This window comes from Thermobia domestica, chromosome 17 (genome assembly GCF_964235325.1).
Source record: "Thermobia domestica chromosome 17, izTheDome1.hap1.1, whole genome shotgun sequence".
Taxonomy (NCBI): Eukaryota; Metazoa; Arthropoda; class Insecta; order Zygentoma; family Lepismatidae; genus Thermobia; species Thermobia domestica.
The window spans coordinates 68,573,685-68,594,507 of NC_137470.1; the positions used below are offsets into that span (position 1 = coordinate 68,573,685).

The 20,823-nt window shown below is 35.4% G+C and overlaps 1 protein-coding gene across 4 annotated transcripts in view; it reads right to left on the reverse strand.

Moving 5' to 3' along the window:
* The window catches only part of LOC145674687 (uncharacterized), a 1,315,729-nt gene that overhangs the window by 517,656 nt on the left and 777,250 nt on the right, over positions 1-20,823 (reverse strand). For all 4 annotated transcript variants that reach the window (XM_081744920.1, XM_081744917.1, XM_081744916.1 and 1 more), the window contains one exon: positions 13,365-13,497. In XM_081744920.1, coding sequence (XP_081601046.1) covers positions 13,365-13,497 — 133 coding nt within the window. The remainder of the gene's footprint in view (positions 1-13,364; positions 13,498-20,823) is intronic.

The following is a 20,823-nucleotide window of genomic DNA, read 5'->3' on the forward strand; positions in this document are numbered from 1 at the left end:
AAGATATGCCCCCACAGCAGATAACCCGTAATTCTGCCTATGCTCAAAATACAATACTTATATGCATTAACGCAAGAAGACACACACACATAGTAGAAAAAAATCAATATGGGACATCAAAATATAAACTACGCTACATGAACCTCTTTGGAGACACCTCATTTTAACACCAAAAGGTAGGGAAAACAATAAAAATGTCGGTATTGTGGACTTAGAAATAATGTATCCATAAGAAATAAAATCTTTTTACTTGCAAAGCTATTCGTCAATTACTGTGTATAAAAATTTATTTATTAAGGGTATTCAGCTTCTACTCTCCACTGACGGTATGTCTTGATCACTGCAAAACCAGAGGCGGTATGCCTTCATCATTGAAAACCAGCATACCGCATACCGTCTCACTTCGACCACTGTATATAACTATTGCGCATGATCTTCGTAAACAGGACCGGATTTAGGGGGGGGGGGTGCAAAAGCGCACGTGCACCCCCACTTCGTTGTAGATATACACTACCTAAAGTGAGAAGCTAGCAGTTAGTTTTGCAAAATCAATAGTTTCAGTCAATTTTCTGAAAAAGATTCATCGAGACAGACATTTAGCATTTCCAGGGCAATTCCTCATTCACACCACAGATGCCTAAAGACATTAAAAACCTCAAATTTAATTCAAATGTACTGGCAGTTATTTGGTGCACCCCTCTCAGAAAATCCTGGATCCGGCCCTGTTCGTAAATGTGTTGGTTTCCATAAATCGACGATGGAAAACTCAATCTACATTGTAACACCATTGGTTGATCCCAGTTACAAATGGTGACATTTGTAACTAGTGTTGTCAGCTCTCTTTTTCTAGTCTATCGGACATGTCACAATTCAAGGTCTCTCCCATTACTTTTATCTGAAGTACAAAGAAGGATATTGCAATCAACAATAATTTCAGCTAACGTATTTGGTATTGTTTCTTTCCTTTCTACTTGGTGATACTAAAAAAGGTTACAGTACAATTTACATTATTATTCTGTACAATTACATTAACAACAATAAGAATCACATAGCTATTTACATTTCCGTTGAGCTGCCACGTCCCTTTTCCAGTTCTGAATAATTTATCTTTGAATTAATTAATGTTAGGAGGATAAATAAGGTTGTTTGTTTGCAAATAATTCTTGAATAAACAAAGGAGATAATTTGCAAAGGACATTGTAGTCTAACTGCACAAAACTATAAAACTACAGAAAGGTAGATCCCAGAATGGATTTCTTGTTGGAAAACAAATTACGAACAGTGGCCGATCCAGAAAAGTTTCAGAGGGGCTTCACTCAGAAAAGCTTTCTTTTTATATAAATCACTAGACTATCTTTTTTTTTTTTGGGGGGGGGGGAGCTTGAAGCTTATACACGTAGGAATGGCTAACATTAGATTTTAAAAAAATAATAAAATCACGCAATTTGGGTGGACTTCAGTCTGAAAGCCCCAAACCCGGTAAATATTCCACTGATTACGTTTGGGATTATATTATTGGATATAAAGAGTAACCAAGGCAAATCAGTTCACGGGGATTTTCCTGTGTTCCTGAGGTGGTATTTTTGTGGGGCATATGCTAAACTGTCAGAATGTGGTTCCTGTGCTGGAACAACAGAAAATACACAATTCTCTTTACAAATATCGATAATTTGTGCTAAGTACTGATACTGATACCATCATTCTAATATCAATATTTGTAGACTGCATGCAGTTTTGTGTAGGAAGTGAAATTATAAACACTGAAGGGAAAACATTGCACAGAAACATTATGTTCGTATGTTGAACATACTTATTTGTATGTTGCGCAATGTATCTCCACCTATGGGTTTACTATTACATGTTTAAAATACAGTGTTCTAAATCATTACGTTTGTAAGTTACATGCGATTTTCTTTAAAATTCCTTAAATGTGGTGCAAAGTAACCCCATCTTCCGGTATCTTAAAGGAAGTGGGAATTTCCATGTACCCTTAATTCAAACATCTCGCAACCCTCTTAGAGAAATAAATTAGTTATAGAAGAAGTGGTCTCATGCACCAATGTTATAAAAAATGCGAACCCTCTAAAACTTCTAAAGGTAGTTCGGGACAATTTCTAAAATATTTTAATTTCCCACTTTGTATTCACGAAATGACTTAAGTGTTGAAACGTTTGAATCATTTAAAATGAATTTTTGGATATAAGTAACATTTGAGTCGATCTGTGTTTTAATCAATTTATCTTCGATAATTGTCGTTTGGGACTTATTCAGCTTAATTTTCTATCAAAGAACAACGGCTAAACTGTATGAAATGCACTTTTGAACAGGGTTATGATTTGGGTCGTATTATTATTATTATTATTTCACTTTTATTCAAATATATATTATAAAGGGGAATAGCTTTCAAATATTTCAATTCAAATATTCCATTTGGAATTATGCCAAGTGGGAATTGACATTTCACCTAAAATGGCGGATGTGATTTTTATCTGTGATTGACAGCTGATAAAGTGTTAGGCAAAATGGGAATTAGGCCAAATGACGAATAAATCGATGTTTCTATATTCTCCTTATCTCGTAATCTTCGATGACGTAGTTACGATACTCAAAAATGTATATTAAACGTAAGAAAAGAGTGATGTTGCATTATTATTATTATATTGGAAATATTAATCTTATTCTGCTTTAGGTTCTCTAGGACGTTTATGAAAGTCGAAATTTTTGGTTCTCCCTTTCTCTATCAGGAGCGGCGATTAGGGGGGCAAGAGGGGGAAGTTGCCTATACTTTTTGCAAGTGACCCCTTAATGTATATAGTTTCGTTTGGAAGTGTAAAGTTTTTGTATGTAGTATGGGTTCATAGAAAGAAATGGTGCCATATAATATTTGTCATTGCCTGAGTACGTACTGTTTATTTGTTTCGCGTGGAGTTAAGAAAGCTACAGGAATTGCAATTCAAAACAATTAATATTGCATTTCTGTATTTCCTTTAAATGTAGCATATGATTGTAGTATCTACTGTCTATCATTTTCTAGGAGTAATAACATACATTTAATGACATGTGTGGAATTAAAAATATAAGTCGTTCATTAATCTCCAGTTTCAATATAACTCGTAAAAATAAGAATCATTATTCATTACTATGATTAATATTGTCCTTCCTATTTATTTGTTTTGCAAATTTTCATTAAATAATCTGATCACACAATTTTCTAGATAGAATTTTAAGATGTTCATGAGCAAGGAATCAAATCTCTTCTTACACTTTCGTTGTTTACGAGTACAAAGAGCTAGTACCTACTTGCGTTGCTCTTGTCAATTTACTTAATAAAATATGAAATACGATATACGGTATTTTAACTGAAGAAGATAGTATCCTATTTCCTATACAACATGTCGTCAAACAAAGCCCAGGAAAACTAACATTGATACACAAATATTCAGATGTCTTGGCCCCCCTCCACTTTTAACGTCCAATCGCCGCCACTGTTCACTATCTTGCTGCCTTTAAGTCGAGTATTTCAATTTCAATAATAGTTTAGTGAATTAGATCTTGGAGAAGTTATATTTCTTTCTTTCTCTTCTCTTTAATCCCATCTCTGGAGACAGAAAAGCTATATTTAAAACTAAGATGTTCAACACGGGCGTTGATACATATTGTGTTGCTCTGTTTCAAACATCAGACAGAAACCGGAGAACTAAGAATCAGAATCTTTTCAGGGATGATATTCCATTGGCGTTGCATATCTAAACCTTAACTGTATAGACTTGATTCTTACAAGGGAACCTTCCGAAAATGATAGTTGCAGTGAAAGATGTGGCCTATGCCAATTGAAAGAGCTGTAACAGAGATGAGCATTCCCAAAAAATTAGCTGCCCATAGCAATAGGTTCAAGAAATATAAGGGGTGGAAGTTCGGGAAACAGCAAGGTTGGACAAGGAGGAAAAGTGCAAATTCCGCAAAAAAGGGGGTCACGGCAAAATACAATGCTGACAAGTGATGTATAGAAAGATACTTGCCACAATAGGGAACAAATGAAGGCCACCAGTACATGAAGGGTTAACAGTGTTGCCAACTGCAATGAAAAGTACATGTTTTGCAAAGAGCACTATATGTAGTGAGTGCAATATTCAGTGTCATGTAGAACATAAGATATGACGTGTATAATCAGTGGTACAATCTAACAAAAGAGAATAGAAAAAACAGAAGTACGAAAAATACGGAAAAGACGAAGTTGGCCATAATGCGCCACATTTGATCACGAGCTGTGCATATTAGAATGAACAAAACAAGAAAGCACTGAACCGACCGCAGGAAACCGACGTACCTAGAGTCAAAAAGAAAAACGAGTTCCAAAGTTGGCAGCACTGGCCATGAAAATCCAGACAATTCTAATATAGTTAGGCCACTCGCTTCACAAAAAGAAAATTCCGGCAAGAGGCATTAGCCTTCGCATCATTTGTACATGCTCGTCCACATTGTACGTGCAATTGTTCGATGAGACAATGGTCCAAACAGAAGATACATTTGCAGTAAGCACAGCGGAATACTGCCAATCCGTCATACATGGTACAATGATCGCCTGTGAATGTCTCGAAACAGTACTCTAGAGGTGTCGGAACCTTTGGTGGTCTTTCTATCACATATCCACACCAGTAGAAAGCAAACATAATCAACATAATCAAAGGCTTGATCTGCTGTGTGTTGCTGTCTGCAGTACTATCACCGCCTATATGATGTATCCAGAGTGTCCCACCTAACTCTGCGACTGAAATAGTTTCAAAGCGAAAAAAATGTGACACATCCAGTTGTGCAGGAATCTACCCATGTCAGCGGGCGACAAACTTCTGTGAGACGCAAGTGCCCCCAAGACCCCATCATAGGGTATCAGGGGCCAACTTCAAACTTTCAAATAGCACCATCGGTCGAGTTATATTTCTTTCGATAAATCATGGAATATGCAACAACGCATATCAGAAATATTTACTATATGGGATTTCAAAATGGCCGCCAAAAATATCTACTCGGTGACAACAACAACGTGCATTTTTGACGGCCATTTTGAAACCCGTTCTTCATATGGCAAATGTTTCTTATAGGCGGTGTTGTATCTATCCAGAGAAATATCATCCGCCCCCTGTTCCCATTTGAAATGTTGCGGTTGACCCCTCGAGCCTTATGATGGGGACATTGGGGACTTGCTTCTTACAAAGTTTTCTTGGCCCTCGACATGAGTACATTCCTGTGCAATTGGATTTGCAACATCTATTTTCGCTTCGCAGCAATTTGAGATCACAATGTTCGATGCCATGTTAAGACACAACATATATTTGTGGCAGCCATTTTGAAAAACATGCTTCATATAGCAAATGTTTCCTATATGTGTTGTTGCACATTCCATGATCTGTCGAGAGAGGTACCACTCGGTCCCTGTTGCCATTTGAAAGTTTAAAGTTGGCTCCTGGGGCCCTATGATGGGGATCCTGGGGTCACTTGCTTCTCACAGACTTTTATCATCCCCTGACATTGGTACATTTCTGCACAACTGGATCCGTCACATTTTTGTTCATTTCTCAAATCTTTCAGGTCACAAAGTTTGGTGGGACACCCTGTATATTCCCACGTACGATCTAACCATGACATAATGTTTACTTCTATTATAGGTTGTTGGCTCAACCCAACCATTTCATGTTCCCCGACTTGGCATTGCCTCAATCACTCTAGCATTGATGCATTCCGAGTGATGCCTGTTGCCGGAATTTTCTTTTTGTGAAGCAAGTGGCCTAACTATATTAGACTTGTCTGGATGTTCATGGCCAGTGATGCCAACTTTGGAACTCGTTTTTCTTTTCGACTCTAGGTACGTCGGCTTCCTGCATAGTCGGTGCTTCTTGTTTTGTTCATTCTAATATGCACAGCTCGTGATCAAATGTGGCGCATTATGGCCAACTTCGTATTTTTCGTACTTCTGTTTTTTCTATTTTCTTTTGTTAGATTGTACCACTGATTATACACGTCATATCTTATGTTCTACATGGCACTGAATATTGCACTCAATTCATATAGTGCTCTTTGCAAATCATGTACTTTTTATTGCAGTTGGCAACACTGTTAACCCTACTGGTGGCCTTCATTTGTTCCCTATTGTGGCAAGTCTCTTTCATCACTTGCCGGCATTGTATTTTGCTGTGCGCTTTTTTTTTTTTTTTTGCGGAATTTGCACTTTTCCTCCTTGTCCAACCTTGCTGTTTCCCGAACTTCCACCCCTTATATTTCTTGAACCTATTGCTATGGGCAGCTAATTTTTTGGGAATGCTCATCTCTGTTACAGATCTTTCAATTGGCATAGGCCATATCTTTCACTACAACTATCATTTTCGGAAGGTTCCCTTGTTAGTTCCGTATCCAAAATATCAACTATAACAGATTCCTATGCAACCTGTCCTTCTTATGTGCGAGTCGTGCTAATGCACGTTTGCTCACGATGATACAAGGGAAACTGTTACATCACTGGACATATACCAGCAGAAAAAGATATCGGGAAAGTCTTGTTACAACAACAGTATACTGGTGATTGAATACTGCTAAGATACTATATTAGGTCGTTAAGAGCTATATCGTTTAATTGGAATTGCTTTCAATTTTAGCATCGCACAAAACATTCAATTTCCTTCTATATGGTAATGAATTTCAGTTGCACATCAATTGTAAGGCATTAATGTATTTCAAAATATCCAAAAATTATTATCAGAATTGGTAAGATAGTCATACATGGAAGTTCGTCGGGATCGTAATACGGCAAATTATGGATGTGTTAAAATATCGAATAATACTTTTGATAAAGTGAATACTTTCAAATATCTAGGAACAATATTAACAGACGAAAACCATATTTCCGAAGAAATTAAATGTTGACTAAAAGCAGGGAATTGGTGTTATTATTCAGTTCAAAATCTCTTGTCGTCGCGAATTCTGTCGAGGAATTTGAAGTGCAAAATATATAAATCGATAATCTGGACGTTGTTCGTATGGTTATCAAACATGATCTCTTACTCTGAGAGAAGAACATAGACTGAAAGTATTTGAGAACAAAATCCTGAGACGAATATTCGGACCCAAGAGGAACGGGAATGTGTGATGGCGGAAACTTCATAACGAGGAACTACATGATTTATATGGTTTACCAAACATTGTTAGGGTCATCAACTCTAAGAGACTCAGGTGGGCAGGTCATACAGACAGGATGGAAGAAACTAGAAATGCTTTCTATGTTTTAACTAAAAGATCAATCGGAAAACGACCATTAGAAAGACCTAGGTGAAGATGAGAAGACAATATTAAGATGGATGTCGCAGAAATAAGAATACAAAGTAGAAACTAGGCCCAGTTGGCTAAGGATAGAAGTTAGTGTAGAGCTTTCGTGAACGCGGCATTGAACCTCCAGGTTCCATAGGCCATAGTGTTAATTAGTAAGGTAGGTAAGATAGTCACTGAAGTAAGAGTAATACGATTATGTGCCGATAAAAATCCATAGTGTCGAAAACCCAAGGTTCAGGGTAAAAGAGATCTATGTTTTCTTGGCTACTTGATTTTTCTATTGGGTTGACGTTATATAATTTAATATAACAACAAATATTGTTGCGTTCAGTAGAATCTTTAAGAGAACATGACGAGATACTTACATATGAACCCTAAAATCTAAAACACCACTTTAACTCTTAAAAATTGGCGGGCATCATATCACGCCAAAAAGTAAATCGTCCGGTACATTTGATATGAGATCACACGTCACCACGTGGGTCGTCCACACTCGCGTTTCTTCGTTCCTCCTGGCCCCACTGAATTTGCATAAAGTATCATAAATACCACCAAAACTTATAGTAGAGTCCCCGAACAACAAAATGTGTTTACTTCATGTCTCTGTGCACAATAAAAGTGATGTTATACGCTTTTGTTTGATATACTACAGACTATTAAAAACTCATTTAAATATCTTGCCGTATCGTACCGTGAAGCATACTGGGCGTTAGGGTGTCGTAAATTAAGGGTTAATCGACGAGAATATACAGACCAATTTTATAGGTTACAACAAAGCAACTCGAAATGGAAATCTTTCCTAAATTCCTATGATACAATGGCAATCACCGTCACTATACCATCAGAATGGATGAATAATTTGGCATTCAACCAATTATTGGAAGGGTGTGTTTCATTATCAAAAAATGATAAGACAGAATGTGTGTTTGAATATACTAGTGCAGGGATATTGTAGTTATTAAATATAAAAGGATATATCACAATAAAGGAGGACAACATCACGTTGAAGTCTAAGTAATTATACGGCGTGACAAACATCCTGGTATTTGAAGGCGGCGCTCCAAGTCCAAGTTCCCTTTAAATGCTGCTAGCAGATGAGAGGCCAGCGGTATTGCCACGTTTATTTAGTACACATCCACGTCTACCCCTGTCACCTGATCGCGCTGTAGTTCGTCTGCTTAGCCATAGCCACACCCCTTTACTACTCGGCAACGTCGCGTCAGAGCTTGCGTTTTATTCGTTTAAAACCTTACCAAAGTTTCTAAAATTTAATTTTTGAAAATGTAGTACTTCTTACTAGAAAAGTTGGTAAAAGTAGAAAATAATATAGTTAATTTAGTTGTTAATTGGTTGGATTATGGTTTTAACGAATTATACACCTATTTCGACAAATTATCCGAAGAATTATTAAAATTACAAGGATATTCGGTCATAACATCTTCCAAAGAATTTCATAGCGCCTTTACTTGTACTATAAGAATAACCTTAGCATTAATTGTCTTTCGAACAATTGCTAATGTTATTACTTAATTAAAATAGGAAAAGTAATAAATTAAACAGATTTAGAATAAGAAATACTCACGGTAATTCATTAAAATAATATGACATCCTCAATATTGAGTACAGACTGGACTTACCTAGAAAGAAAGAAAGAAAGAAAAAAAAGAAAATGAAAAGAATTAAAAACTCAGAAGAAAACCAGAACACATAAAGCTAGAAGCACATTATCGATCTAGTTAGTTTACTATAGGAAGTCTATATACAGTAAAACCTGTCTTTAGCGGATTAGAATGGGACTCGCAAAAATTTCTGTTAAAGAGAGGTTTCCGGTTAACGAAGGTAGACATACGCAAAATAATGCATGTATATGATGCAAATACCAAGATAAAATAATATTCTGTATTTGCTTTAGTCAATTTACAAAATTTATTTCTAGTTCTACGAGTTAATACAACCAGAATTTACAACGAACAGAAAAAATACTGTACGTACGTTATTTTTCCATAGTCAAGGAGAGTTTTCTGTACACACTATTGCATAGTTGCTTGACTTTCTACAAACATTTTAACCTGAGAAACCACACTAAATATATAGGTGTCATTTTGACGTCAGGCAAATTGTTGCTGTTCCTTTGCACTTTTAGCAGAATCTTGATAAGTTTTTACCCTACGCTCTTCTTCCGACTGAATGCCATATTATATCTCCTCTTCTTCCAGATTTTACGTATAATTCTCAGCTAAGGCATCTATACCCGTTGTGCCTGTTCCGGTTCGCACATCACTATCTGTTTTGATGACAACGTAGTTCTATTGTATGTATGTATCTTATCTCTCGATGAATGTCTAAAAACTTTCTAAACGCTGCAATCCGGAACTTCAATTTTTCCTTTAAAAGGCTTATTTTGATTTCCGTTGTCCGCGTATCACAATTTACGCTTAATGATGATAATTTAAGACGTCTTTCTCCCCAATATTTAAGGGACCGTGAAATATTTCCGTTTAAGACAAATTTCCGTTTGATAAAGGGTCCGTTAAAGGCAAGTCATACTGTATTACAATCAGTTATCTGTAGATTACTACACTACTAAAAAAACATAAGAATTTTTACCATTTTCCTAGCATGCATGCATTCCAAAAAAGAAAATCATTATTGATAGGTTATATAAAAATTACTTTCAGGTTGTTGTCTGTCTTATCTGCAAGAGAGAACATATCGCCCCCAGAAAGCAGAAAGGTGCTAAGCGCCATTCTCCTTGATTTTCAACTAAGTGCATATCCTGACTACCCATTTCATGTTTAATGTTGTGCAGAAAGAAAACAAATGGCAGGAGACAATATGAAAGATCTGCACTGAAAACTGAATTCTAGAAGAAAGAAAGAATCAGAATTAATTAGTGTTTCATTCGTTTTTATGCTCTCCTGAGAAATTTGCATTTTGGCGCTTAGCACCTTTCTGCATTCTGGGGGCGATATGTGTATGTATGCATGTAAGTGTGTATGTATGTAAGGGCATCTCGGATATATTTGTGATATTAATATTATTTATAGCCCACAACAACATAAACAGGAAACGTAGAAATACGTTGAATATCGACATGTATTAGCAAGGGTACGTTATAGACAGAAATAACAAAATATATTTATGCAACAAACATAAACGTTAAGTAAAAGACTACAAATTTCTTCATGGAAACACTAAGAAAACAAGCATCCAATTTAAGAATTTGTTTGAGGACCTGCGACCTGGTAAAACATAGATGGTTCTTTCATTAATCTTTTAAAACAGGGTTTCTCAACCTAGGGGTCGCAGGAAGTTTTCATGGGGTCATGAAAATAAGCGAAAGACATAAATATAATTAGAATCTAGTACCGGAAAATATTTTGAAATATTATTTGGAATTTTGTTCTGATACATACTGTTAAGAACGACAAAAATAGGTCAACCCGACATTTTCAACAGGTGCACGTTTAAAAATCAATTTAAATGAAAGAAGTACGATATGAAGCTAATGAGAAATGCATATTGAAATACCAGAAAAAATACAAATGCAACAAAATGTGCACATTGAAATACAATTGAATCGTTGAGTTCGAAAACCGGTCATCTCCATTGAATCTAATTTGAGAAGAGTGACAAACAATACTGAATTAATCAATATGCATCTGACATAGGGCTATTTTCATTTTCGGACCGTAGAACTGACATGTGTCTACTTTCCAAAAATGGAAATAACCCTATATGTCAGATGTATATTGATTAATTCAGTTTTGTTTGTCACTCTTCTCAAATTAGCTTCAATGGAGATGACCGGTTTTCGAACCCAACGATTCAATTAAAATTGAAAGCTAATGAGATATCTGAGCATGGTATGATTTCACTAGTGCAGCAATGTCCGGTTCAACCTTCGTGACGCATATTATCAAGTCATTTTAAATACTCAATTACTTTTTGTTAACAGCTGTCCAAGTTTTTTTTAAAACAAAAATTATAAATCACTTTTTTTTTTATATGTCTCAAACTTAAGGGAGCTATTAAGTTTTAAAATTTTCAAACGGACTCCATTTTGAAACAGTATGACGGATCGGATTTGCTATTTGTAATATGAATGAACTGATCAAATTTGGTTTTAATCCATTCGCTTTTAGAGAAGTTATTGTATCCCATATACAAGAAATTGATTCTATTATGTATTATAGAAATAGATGGTTATCAAGAGATCTCCGCAATAGGCATATTAAAACTCGCACACAAGCTTATTATAAATAGTGATGGGTAAATTCCTGGGAAGATGTTTTTTTGAATTATTCCCTGGGAATATTCCCCAAAATGGGAATTTTCCGGGAATTTATGAACAATCACAAAGAAGATTGCATTCTATTACTATATTATGATTTCAAAGTTAAATTCGTTTTTATATCACAATATATTATTACTGTTGTCCCCAGAGGAGTCTTTAAAATGTATATTCTGAACGGCATTATGTTATTTTACTATATTTAGAGAGTACGCATAAATGTATATTTATTTACAATATGTTCTATGGAAGTAATTGCGTGTGAAAAAATTGTATAGTAAGTCCAAATACTTTAAAACCGCTAACCAGTTGAAATTTATATGTAAGTGGATTTTTTAAATTTGACTCTACTACTGATATTATAAACATTTCAAATTTTTAAATGTTATAAAGAAATTAGGTTGGGTAGCTTCCAGAAGACACATGTCACACCATTTTATCAACATTTGCGCATAAATATTCGTGTTCATAATATTTGCAAGATACTGACTTATTTTTAGAATTTTGCACGTAACATTGCCACATAGAACATTTCTTCCTACCCATTCCTCGAAACTTCATGCGTTAATTCACATATAAGAGAAATCCGAGTACCTCTTCAGAAATTCGAGTCAGATACAGGAGACAGGCTGACGTCTATTACTAACGGTGGTTCGGGGTTTATTTTAAAAGTGATTCATCTCTATTTCTACATAATTTCTACATTACTTTGCAAATTGGTTCCTTTTCATCATTTGTAAATTAGTACTTTGCTATGTTTTAGTGCAAATGGAAATGGAACTTACAAAATCATATTATTAGTTATATAAAGTACAGTCAACGAATTAAAATTTTTTAACCTCCAAATTATTTAAAATCTAGAAGTAAATCATAATAAATGAAAATATAGTAATTAGCCATATGTTTGTTATAATTTGGAAGATAAAGTAAGGAAATGGAAATAAATTCCTTCTCGGGAATTTATATGCCAGGGAAAAAGACCGGGAATATTCCCATTTTTTAATATTCCTTCCCACCAGGAATATTCCCACTGCCCATCACTAATTATAAACCAGAAATTATAAGAGGGTCGCTGGCAAGAGGATGTGATGAAATGGGAGTCGTGATAGGAATAAGGTTGAGAACCACTGTTTTAGACTTATTCCACTCACAAATTCTTCCAAAAACACAACTATTCACTCGAACAAAACAGACTGTTCTTCGCTTCTCGTATTACAGCGTTAATAACTTAATCTGCAAAATTAGTTCTTTCAAAATCCACCAGAACGCTGTTATTGTTTCGTAATTTCCATAACACGAAATAGACTCATCTGCTATTTGTGATAATTCATTTGTCCTCATCTCGTTGTCAAAGACAAGTTCGCAATCATAATTGAGTTTACAATCAATTATCACAAATTTTTAGTCACGAAATTGAAAAATGAAATGAAATCTTTAAGTTTTACGTCCCACAGTTATACCGGTTAGACTAAAGGAGACGGTGATGATGAGAAATGAATGAAATGGTGGAATGAAGAAAGTGGAAGGAAACGGGAGAACTCCGAGAAAACTCACGAGCAAGGTGTTTGTCCGCCACAAAGTCCACTCGGTTTAGTCATGAAATTATCCGAGTTTGCTTTAGACCCATACGCATTTTAAGATCTTATATATTTTAGGCAGAAATAATTTTCAAATTGGACTAACATCACCAAACCATTTTTTAAAAGTTATTTTGCAGTACAATACATATAATTTAACTAGAAGCAGTAGTTACCTTAAGCCAATCCCTCAACCAGATTACATCAGGTTTGGGATCGCCGACAACTTCACACAAAATAATAACTGTGTCCCCTTCCACTGCTTCACTTGATCTTGGTTTCGTTACAAACATTGGCGCCTTTGAATACCTAGAATAAATATAAAATTCAAGTAAATATAAAAATACGCTCGTTTCTGAAGTCTCTTATTATTTTTTTAATTAATAAACAACATGTGTGTTAAGTCATAAGCTTTACATGCTGACGATGCATATCTCTAGTGTGTTGTCAAGAGATAACAAGTTTTTCGCTTGTCTGACAGACTTCGAAATAATCCAAAAAGTATAACTTTATCAACGAACTTAAAAAGTTCATAACTGAGTTCTCTATGTCCCTGTGTCTCTGTCTGTTTTTCTGTGTGTTATTTGCGATTTTTTTCCAATTTTGAACCCTGCATTCGGAAAACTATCAGAGAAAGTGATTAAACTTTTTGCGCCACTCTTACTGTTCCCGAGATATTGGCCAAAAATGGCCGATTTCTAGAGATTTAAGGAGTCATATCTCGGGAACCGTAAGTCATAGATAGATCATATTTGTGTTGGTGAATACCTAAGAGGACGGTAAATATTTTGGTACCAAAGAGTAACCGGTGGCCGCTGTCCAACTGGCCACGGGTTTGGCCATTGGCCATCAATTAATATCAGTACCAACAGGTTTACCATCCTCTTAGGTATTGATTAACACCAATATCATCTCCCTATGGCTTCCGTTCCCATGATATTGGCCAAAAATAGTTCCAATTTCGGGAAATTTAATAATATCGGGAATCGTAAATCACAGAGAGATCATATTGGTGTTGATTAATACCTAAAATGATGATGAATATTTTGGTACCAAATAGTAACCGGTGGCACTAATCAACTGGTTGCTGGTAAACTAGCCACCGTTCCCCAGATATCGGCCAAGAAAGTTCGAATTTCGGGAGATTTAATGAGCCATATCTCAAGAACTGTAAGCCATACAGAGATGATATTTTCTGAGAAAGAAAAGAAGGTGCGGATATAAATATTTACTTTTACACATAGGAACAATGACAGTTATCCTTCCCGCTCCATCTCTCCATTCCTTTTAAATTCGTTCTGCCAATGCTCTTGGAGCATTCTCAACTGGTTTAGTACTGTGATCTCCATGTGCATTGATTTTAGAATTGGTTTATGGATTGTATAGATCAGTTATATACAGTATGATCCACAACTAACCTACTCTGGTTGACTTGTTTCTTTTTACCAACAATTAAAATTTCCATATTAACGAATAAAGTAACTTCTACTGGTTCAAGAAATAGGGAAAACTACTTAAACTTCAGCTAACATTTTAATATTCATGTAGAGATTATGCATTTGCTTTCCATATACGTTGAGCTGCTGATTTACTTTTCTAAATACTATAAATTTTAATGATTGGCAAAATAGACACATTCGAAGAAGTTTAGGAAGATTCTGGATGAATGATACGAGGAGGTATCCAAAAGTTTTAATTATCATAAAGAAGTTATACAGATATTTACACGAAACTTTTTGTGCATAATCAGTGCGATATATTTATGCATACTTATGCAAATATCAAATATGTGTCTAAAGTATATTTCTTTTCACAGCTTGTAGAAGACATCAACCTGCACGATGAACAAAATTGAACCCCGAAGTTTCAAAAAGTTCCTTCATTTGAAGGGTAACAACGCACGCCAATTCCACGAGAAAATGAAAGCTGTCTATAGCAGCGTTTCCCAACCGGTGTGCCGCGGCACACTGGTGTGCCGCGAATGGGCCGCTGGTGTGCCGCGAAAAAATCGAAACAAATTATTAATTCTATACGAACCAAATTGCAAGACAGGGGAAAATGTATATTTATATTTCACATTACTATGAACCTCTACTATAAATCTACAATTTTAAATTTCATACTGTGTTACTTTTCTGTACATTTTTAATGTTGAAAAACGTATTTATCATTGTCATGACCATTATTACTTCTTTATTGTTGCAGACTATTTCGTAACTTGAAATTTTAACATATCATTCAATAAATTCAACAAAGCAAGCATGCATACAAATTACCTACATTTGTGTTTTAAAAGTATAGGAGATTTGTTGATTTGTTCGTTATTTTGAGATCTTCCCTTTTAGTTAGAAGTTTGATACAGTTTTCGAAAGAGAAAGTGGATTTTTAAAAACCCGAGTCCTATATTTCATTGCTATTGTTTTCTATTTTAAAATTAGAATGAAAAATAAGTATAATGATTTAGCACGGGGGAAAATCAGTGATCGAGCTTTCTTCTCTGTAAGAAGGAAATTAGTAATCACATTAAAATACCACGGTAATTATATATATATATATATATATATATATATATATATATATATATATATATATATATATATATATATATATGGGTGTGCCGCGAGAATTCAAGTTACACCTGTAGTGTGCCGCAAGTTGAAAAAGGTTGGGAAACGCTGGTCTATAGGAATGAAAGTCCGTCATATGACACGATTGTGAGGTAGAAGTGGAATTTTCAAAGTGGTCATATTTTCCTCATAGAGTAGCCACGAGCGGGGAGACCCTCAATCAAGGATCATCTTACCATGTTGAAGAAAGTAGAGGCCGTTTATCCTCGAAGACAGAAGATCGACCATGAAAATAGTGATGGCGGAGACTGGACTAAGTTACTTAAGTGCGAGGAGGATTATTCATTAGGAACTGCACATGAATAAGATATCTGCACGATAGATTCTTCGGTTGTTGACACACGACCCACCAGTTAGGTTATGAACTTTTGCCGCATCTACCTTATTCGCCTGATCTTTAGCCAAGTGACAACTTCCTCTTTTCCGAGATGAAGAAACCGCTTTGCGGTAGCAATTTGACGACAGAAAGGATGCCATTTTTGAAGTGTAACAGTGGTTTTCGAGCAAACCGGGGAACTTCTACAAACAGGGCTTTAAAAGGGTGAAGAAACGCTGGGAAAAGTGTGTGACTCTGCAGGGTGACTACGTGGGGAACTAGCTTTGACCAATTACAGTGACCCACCCAACCAGGTACATTCTAGGAACGTGCCATTTAAGTTCCATATGTACCGTTTACGTACCTGGTACTTGAAAAATGTACATTTCATATGCATAGCACGTGTCGCTAGGTACGTGCCTTTCGAGGAATTTCTGACACTTGAAAGGTACTTTACATGCTTCACTGGAATGTGAGGAATGTGAATGGCACATACCCCATGTACCATGGCATGGTTGTGCGTAAGTTGCTTCGTATTGCGACTAGGGTTGCCAATTTAGCCACTTTGTGACGAGATCTGGCCATTTTGAGAACGTCGTTAGTCACATAATTTCCAAAGAGCCAATAGTGGCTTTTTAACCATGCTTTTCACTTCTATAGCCACTTTCTGAGTTTAGCCACATTGTAATATATTGTGTGTGTCATTTTGCAATTTTCTGACGTTTGATGCGTTCTCGAGGTTGTAACATTCTAAACCCCACTGGCAGAATTGTCCTCATAAAATTAGCATTGATGGTTATATTGTGACGTTACACAGCAGAGAATTAGTTCAAAACCTGTACGTTAAAACTAGACGTTAAATAAAATTTTCGGGAAGACGTAAGTTTAAGTATAAACTAACTCCTTAAAGAAATTCAGCCTGATAATATAGACATCCTTCAGGAAATGGTTATCCTTCCTTTTCCATTATTATTTGGCTATGAAACAAATGCCGGAGACATATACAACCGCTATATACAACAGTGTGGTGTTGGAATGTGTAATGATTAGGATGTGATGTTTTATTTTATTTTTTTGAAAGTTCAACACTTCCAATGTACCCGTAAAAATGTACTAAAGAAATAGTGCCCATGTTTTTTAAATATTCAATTAGAACTGGACAATCTACATGAAATTTGCAATCGATCAGTGAAAACGTCATCTTTCTAGAGCCTGTAGTTTCTGAGATCTCATTGTCGAGAAACATATATGTGTATTTTAAAAGAGCTCCAAAGATGGCAGCACAATTCATTTGCATGTATTTCGGAGAAGGCTTACTAAAGGCAAAGGCCTTTGAACAATAATTTAAAAGGATAAACTTTGTGAAAAATATTTATTTCAGTAATTTATTTAAACTACACTCTTTTAAAAATATTTGTCTTTGTTATAAACGTGAAATCACAAATAACCGTAAATCAAAGGTTTGAATGCTAAGATTATAGGTTAGAGCTCGGTCGCTCGTAAATGTTACTGTAGTATTTTAAGATTAAATTGCCACACAGATGCCGGAGGAGGGCATATATTTTCAGAGTTAGTTGTTTGGCTTTTTTTAAAAGTACAAGCTTCCAAATTCGAACGTAAAGATGAAGCGTTAAGGTTTTAGTATTTAAGTACTCGTACCCCCAGTTGCATAGCACTGCCCTAAGGAACATTACTGACATGCCTAGTACATTCCTGGCACATGCCAATGCCAAGTAAATGTGTCAAGTACATACACGGTACGTGATATACACATAATAGATACATTCCTCGGTATGTGTCATGCACGTACTTTTGGGCGGAAGTAACCTTATTCCTTACATGTGTATTTCACATGATTGCTCTATTCACGTACCTATCATGTACATTCCAATGTACCTCGAGGAACATTCTTTACACATGATCAGTATGTACTTGTGTTGGGTGGGGAGTATTGTATGTGTTTTCTTTCATGGTATTAATTAAAACTTTTGGATACTCCTTGTAGTAGCATATATATATATATAAAATGTTCTTTATATCTCAATAAAATAACAAGATTTCTCTCGACCTTAAACAAAGTCCATTTGGGTGCCTTAATCCCTCGGGCGTCGGGTTAGCGAACGCAAATTCGGCGCGAATAATCTGCCTTTGATCATAGCTTGTCTCGATCTACTCTTGATACCACGTTTCATATAACGTTGGTAATCAAACAGCATGTTGGACCTCAAATCTACTAAACAGAATATTAGAATGTCTACTTAATTACGATTAGTGGTGGGCACAAAAACCAGTTTTTCGGTTTTCGGTTTATAGAAAAACCGAAGCCGGTTTGTGAAAATTTTCAAAAAAATCGGCTTCTGTTTTCTCCAAAACCGGTTCGGTTTTCATCGAGACCGATTATCGATTTTCTCCAAAACCGGTTCGGTTTTTCACCGGATTCGGTTTCAGTTTTCTTCAAAACCGGTTCCGGTTTTTTCCAAAATTTGTTCTATTTCTGACCAAAATAGTGTTTTCGTGTTCTCCGGAAACCGAATCCGTTTCCACGGAAATAGTTTTATGTGTTTTCCAAAAGTTTTCACCGAAACCAGTTTCGGTGAAAAAAACGAACCGGATTTTGTAGAAAACCGAAACCGGTTTTGGTAAAAGAAAGAACCTGTTTTCGAGAAAACAGAAACCGGCTTCGGTGAAAAACCGAACCGTTTTTTTTGTAGAAAACCGAAACCGGTTTCGGAGAGACATCGGTATACGAATCTAATCCGTTTGGGGATCTAACCTGGAATCCTGTACACCAAATACGTGATTATGGAAGAACTGAACTGAGAAGTTAACAGGAAGCCTGTGATGTGTCAACTAAACTCGAAAAAGTTTAATTTCACACAATCCATTTCGAGATGAAACCAAGACGAGATGAAGACTTGGGCCTCACCCTCGAGGCCGAGACCGTAATCAAGACAAGTTTATGTTGATCGAAATGAGACCGAGACGAAAATTGTTTTACATTTATTTGTCGATGGAGATAGTATTAAATCCAGTCTCGTTTGACCTCGATTCCAACCCTAGCAGAAACAATTGTTGTCTAGTTAGTACACATAAATACGTATATTAAAATCGATCTCTGGTGATACATTTATTTCTATTCTACATATGATAGACTTATTTTACTGTTACGTGTTCTTTTCGTTAGTATTCTTCTTAAGAAATTCACGTTTGACATTAAATTCAACTTCGTAGATGCATTCGAATAAATCTGAAAGTAGTTGAGGATGTGTGAAATTTTTGTTCGTTGCCACGTTTCGACAAAACCTAACACGGAATGGTGCACTCTTATTTCCACTTGGCTTACATAAAATTGTTCAGCTCATATTTGTTTCCCTATATCAATATGGTATTTAACTAACAGAGGAACAAGGGGAAAAGAAAAAGAATATTCCATGTAAGATTTTAGGCCTACTAAAGAATGCTTTAACATTTGACATTATTTCCGTTTGACTACCTGAATACATCTGCAAGTGTATATATGTTTATCTATCTATCTATCTATCTATCTATCTATCTATCTATCTATCTATCTATCTATCTATCTATCTATCTATCTATCTATCTATCAATCTCTCTCTCTCTCTCTCTCTCTCTATATATATATATATATATAAAGTGGCGGATCCAGGATAAGATTAAGGGAGGGGCTAAACCATAATTTGCCGTTTTATCCAGTGTAAATCAGAATTGAAACCCATTTTATCCAGTGTAAACCTGAGCGTCAAGGGGGGGCTTTAGCCCCTTAGCCCCCCTTGGATCCTCCCTTGTATATATATATATATATATATATATATATATATATATATATATATATATATATATATATATATATATATATATATATATATATATATATATATGATGAAAGAGTATTCAATTTACTTTGTCCATTGATGTTCTTTATTTTGTTGCAATGAACATATTGCCGTTTATTAAGATTATTTTGTTTTGAAATAATTTTCTAATTATTGACTGTATTTTCATTTGAAGGAGTGGTAGATTTTCTGTCGAAGATGTAATGTAAAAGTGAAAATGTTCGAATTCATTACGTATTCCGTTGATGCTTAAAATTTACATATAAAAATGAAAGAAAACGGAAAATTATAATGCAAAGAAAGTATTCAAATTTATAATTCAAATAGTTCACCCACTGTCCGTTGGCGCTGTGTGTTAGGTAGTTTGAAGAAGTGCAAGTTTATGCTGACATCTGTCGCTGCTCGTCAATACTAGCTCTTCTGCATATAATTCCAGTACACTTTTCCATCAAGTAAGGATGAATAATTTCTGCTAAGAATTGTAGAGATCACGTGAAAAATACATTTACAGCATTTCTATTTCTTAAAGTCATGTTAACCGTGATGTTAAAGGATTGACTCTATAAGTAAACTCGGCTGAGATCCATTGCAAAAAACAGTGAAAAAATAGCATTTGTCCAAGAATCGTCGTGTATAGTAATGGACGGACGTAAGGAATCATTAGTTGTAAATATGTTAATTGATTAACTCCGTCGATATAAACGCAGCAAACAAACCCAGCCGATATAATCGCTTCAACTATCTGTGGCAGAAAACATAATTCAAAGATTTGCTCTTGTTAAGAATTTTTGTGTAGAGTACGTACACGTACACGTATCAACATTACAATTTTATAAGC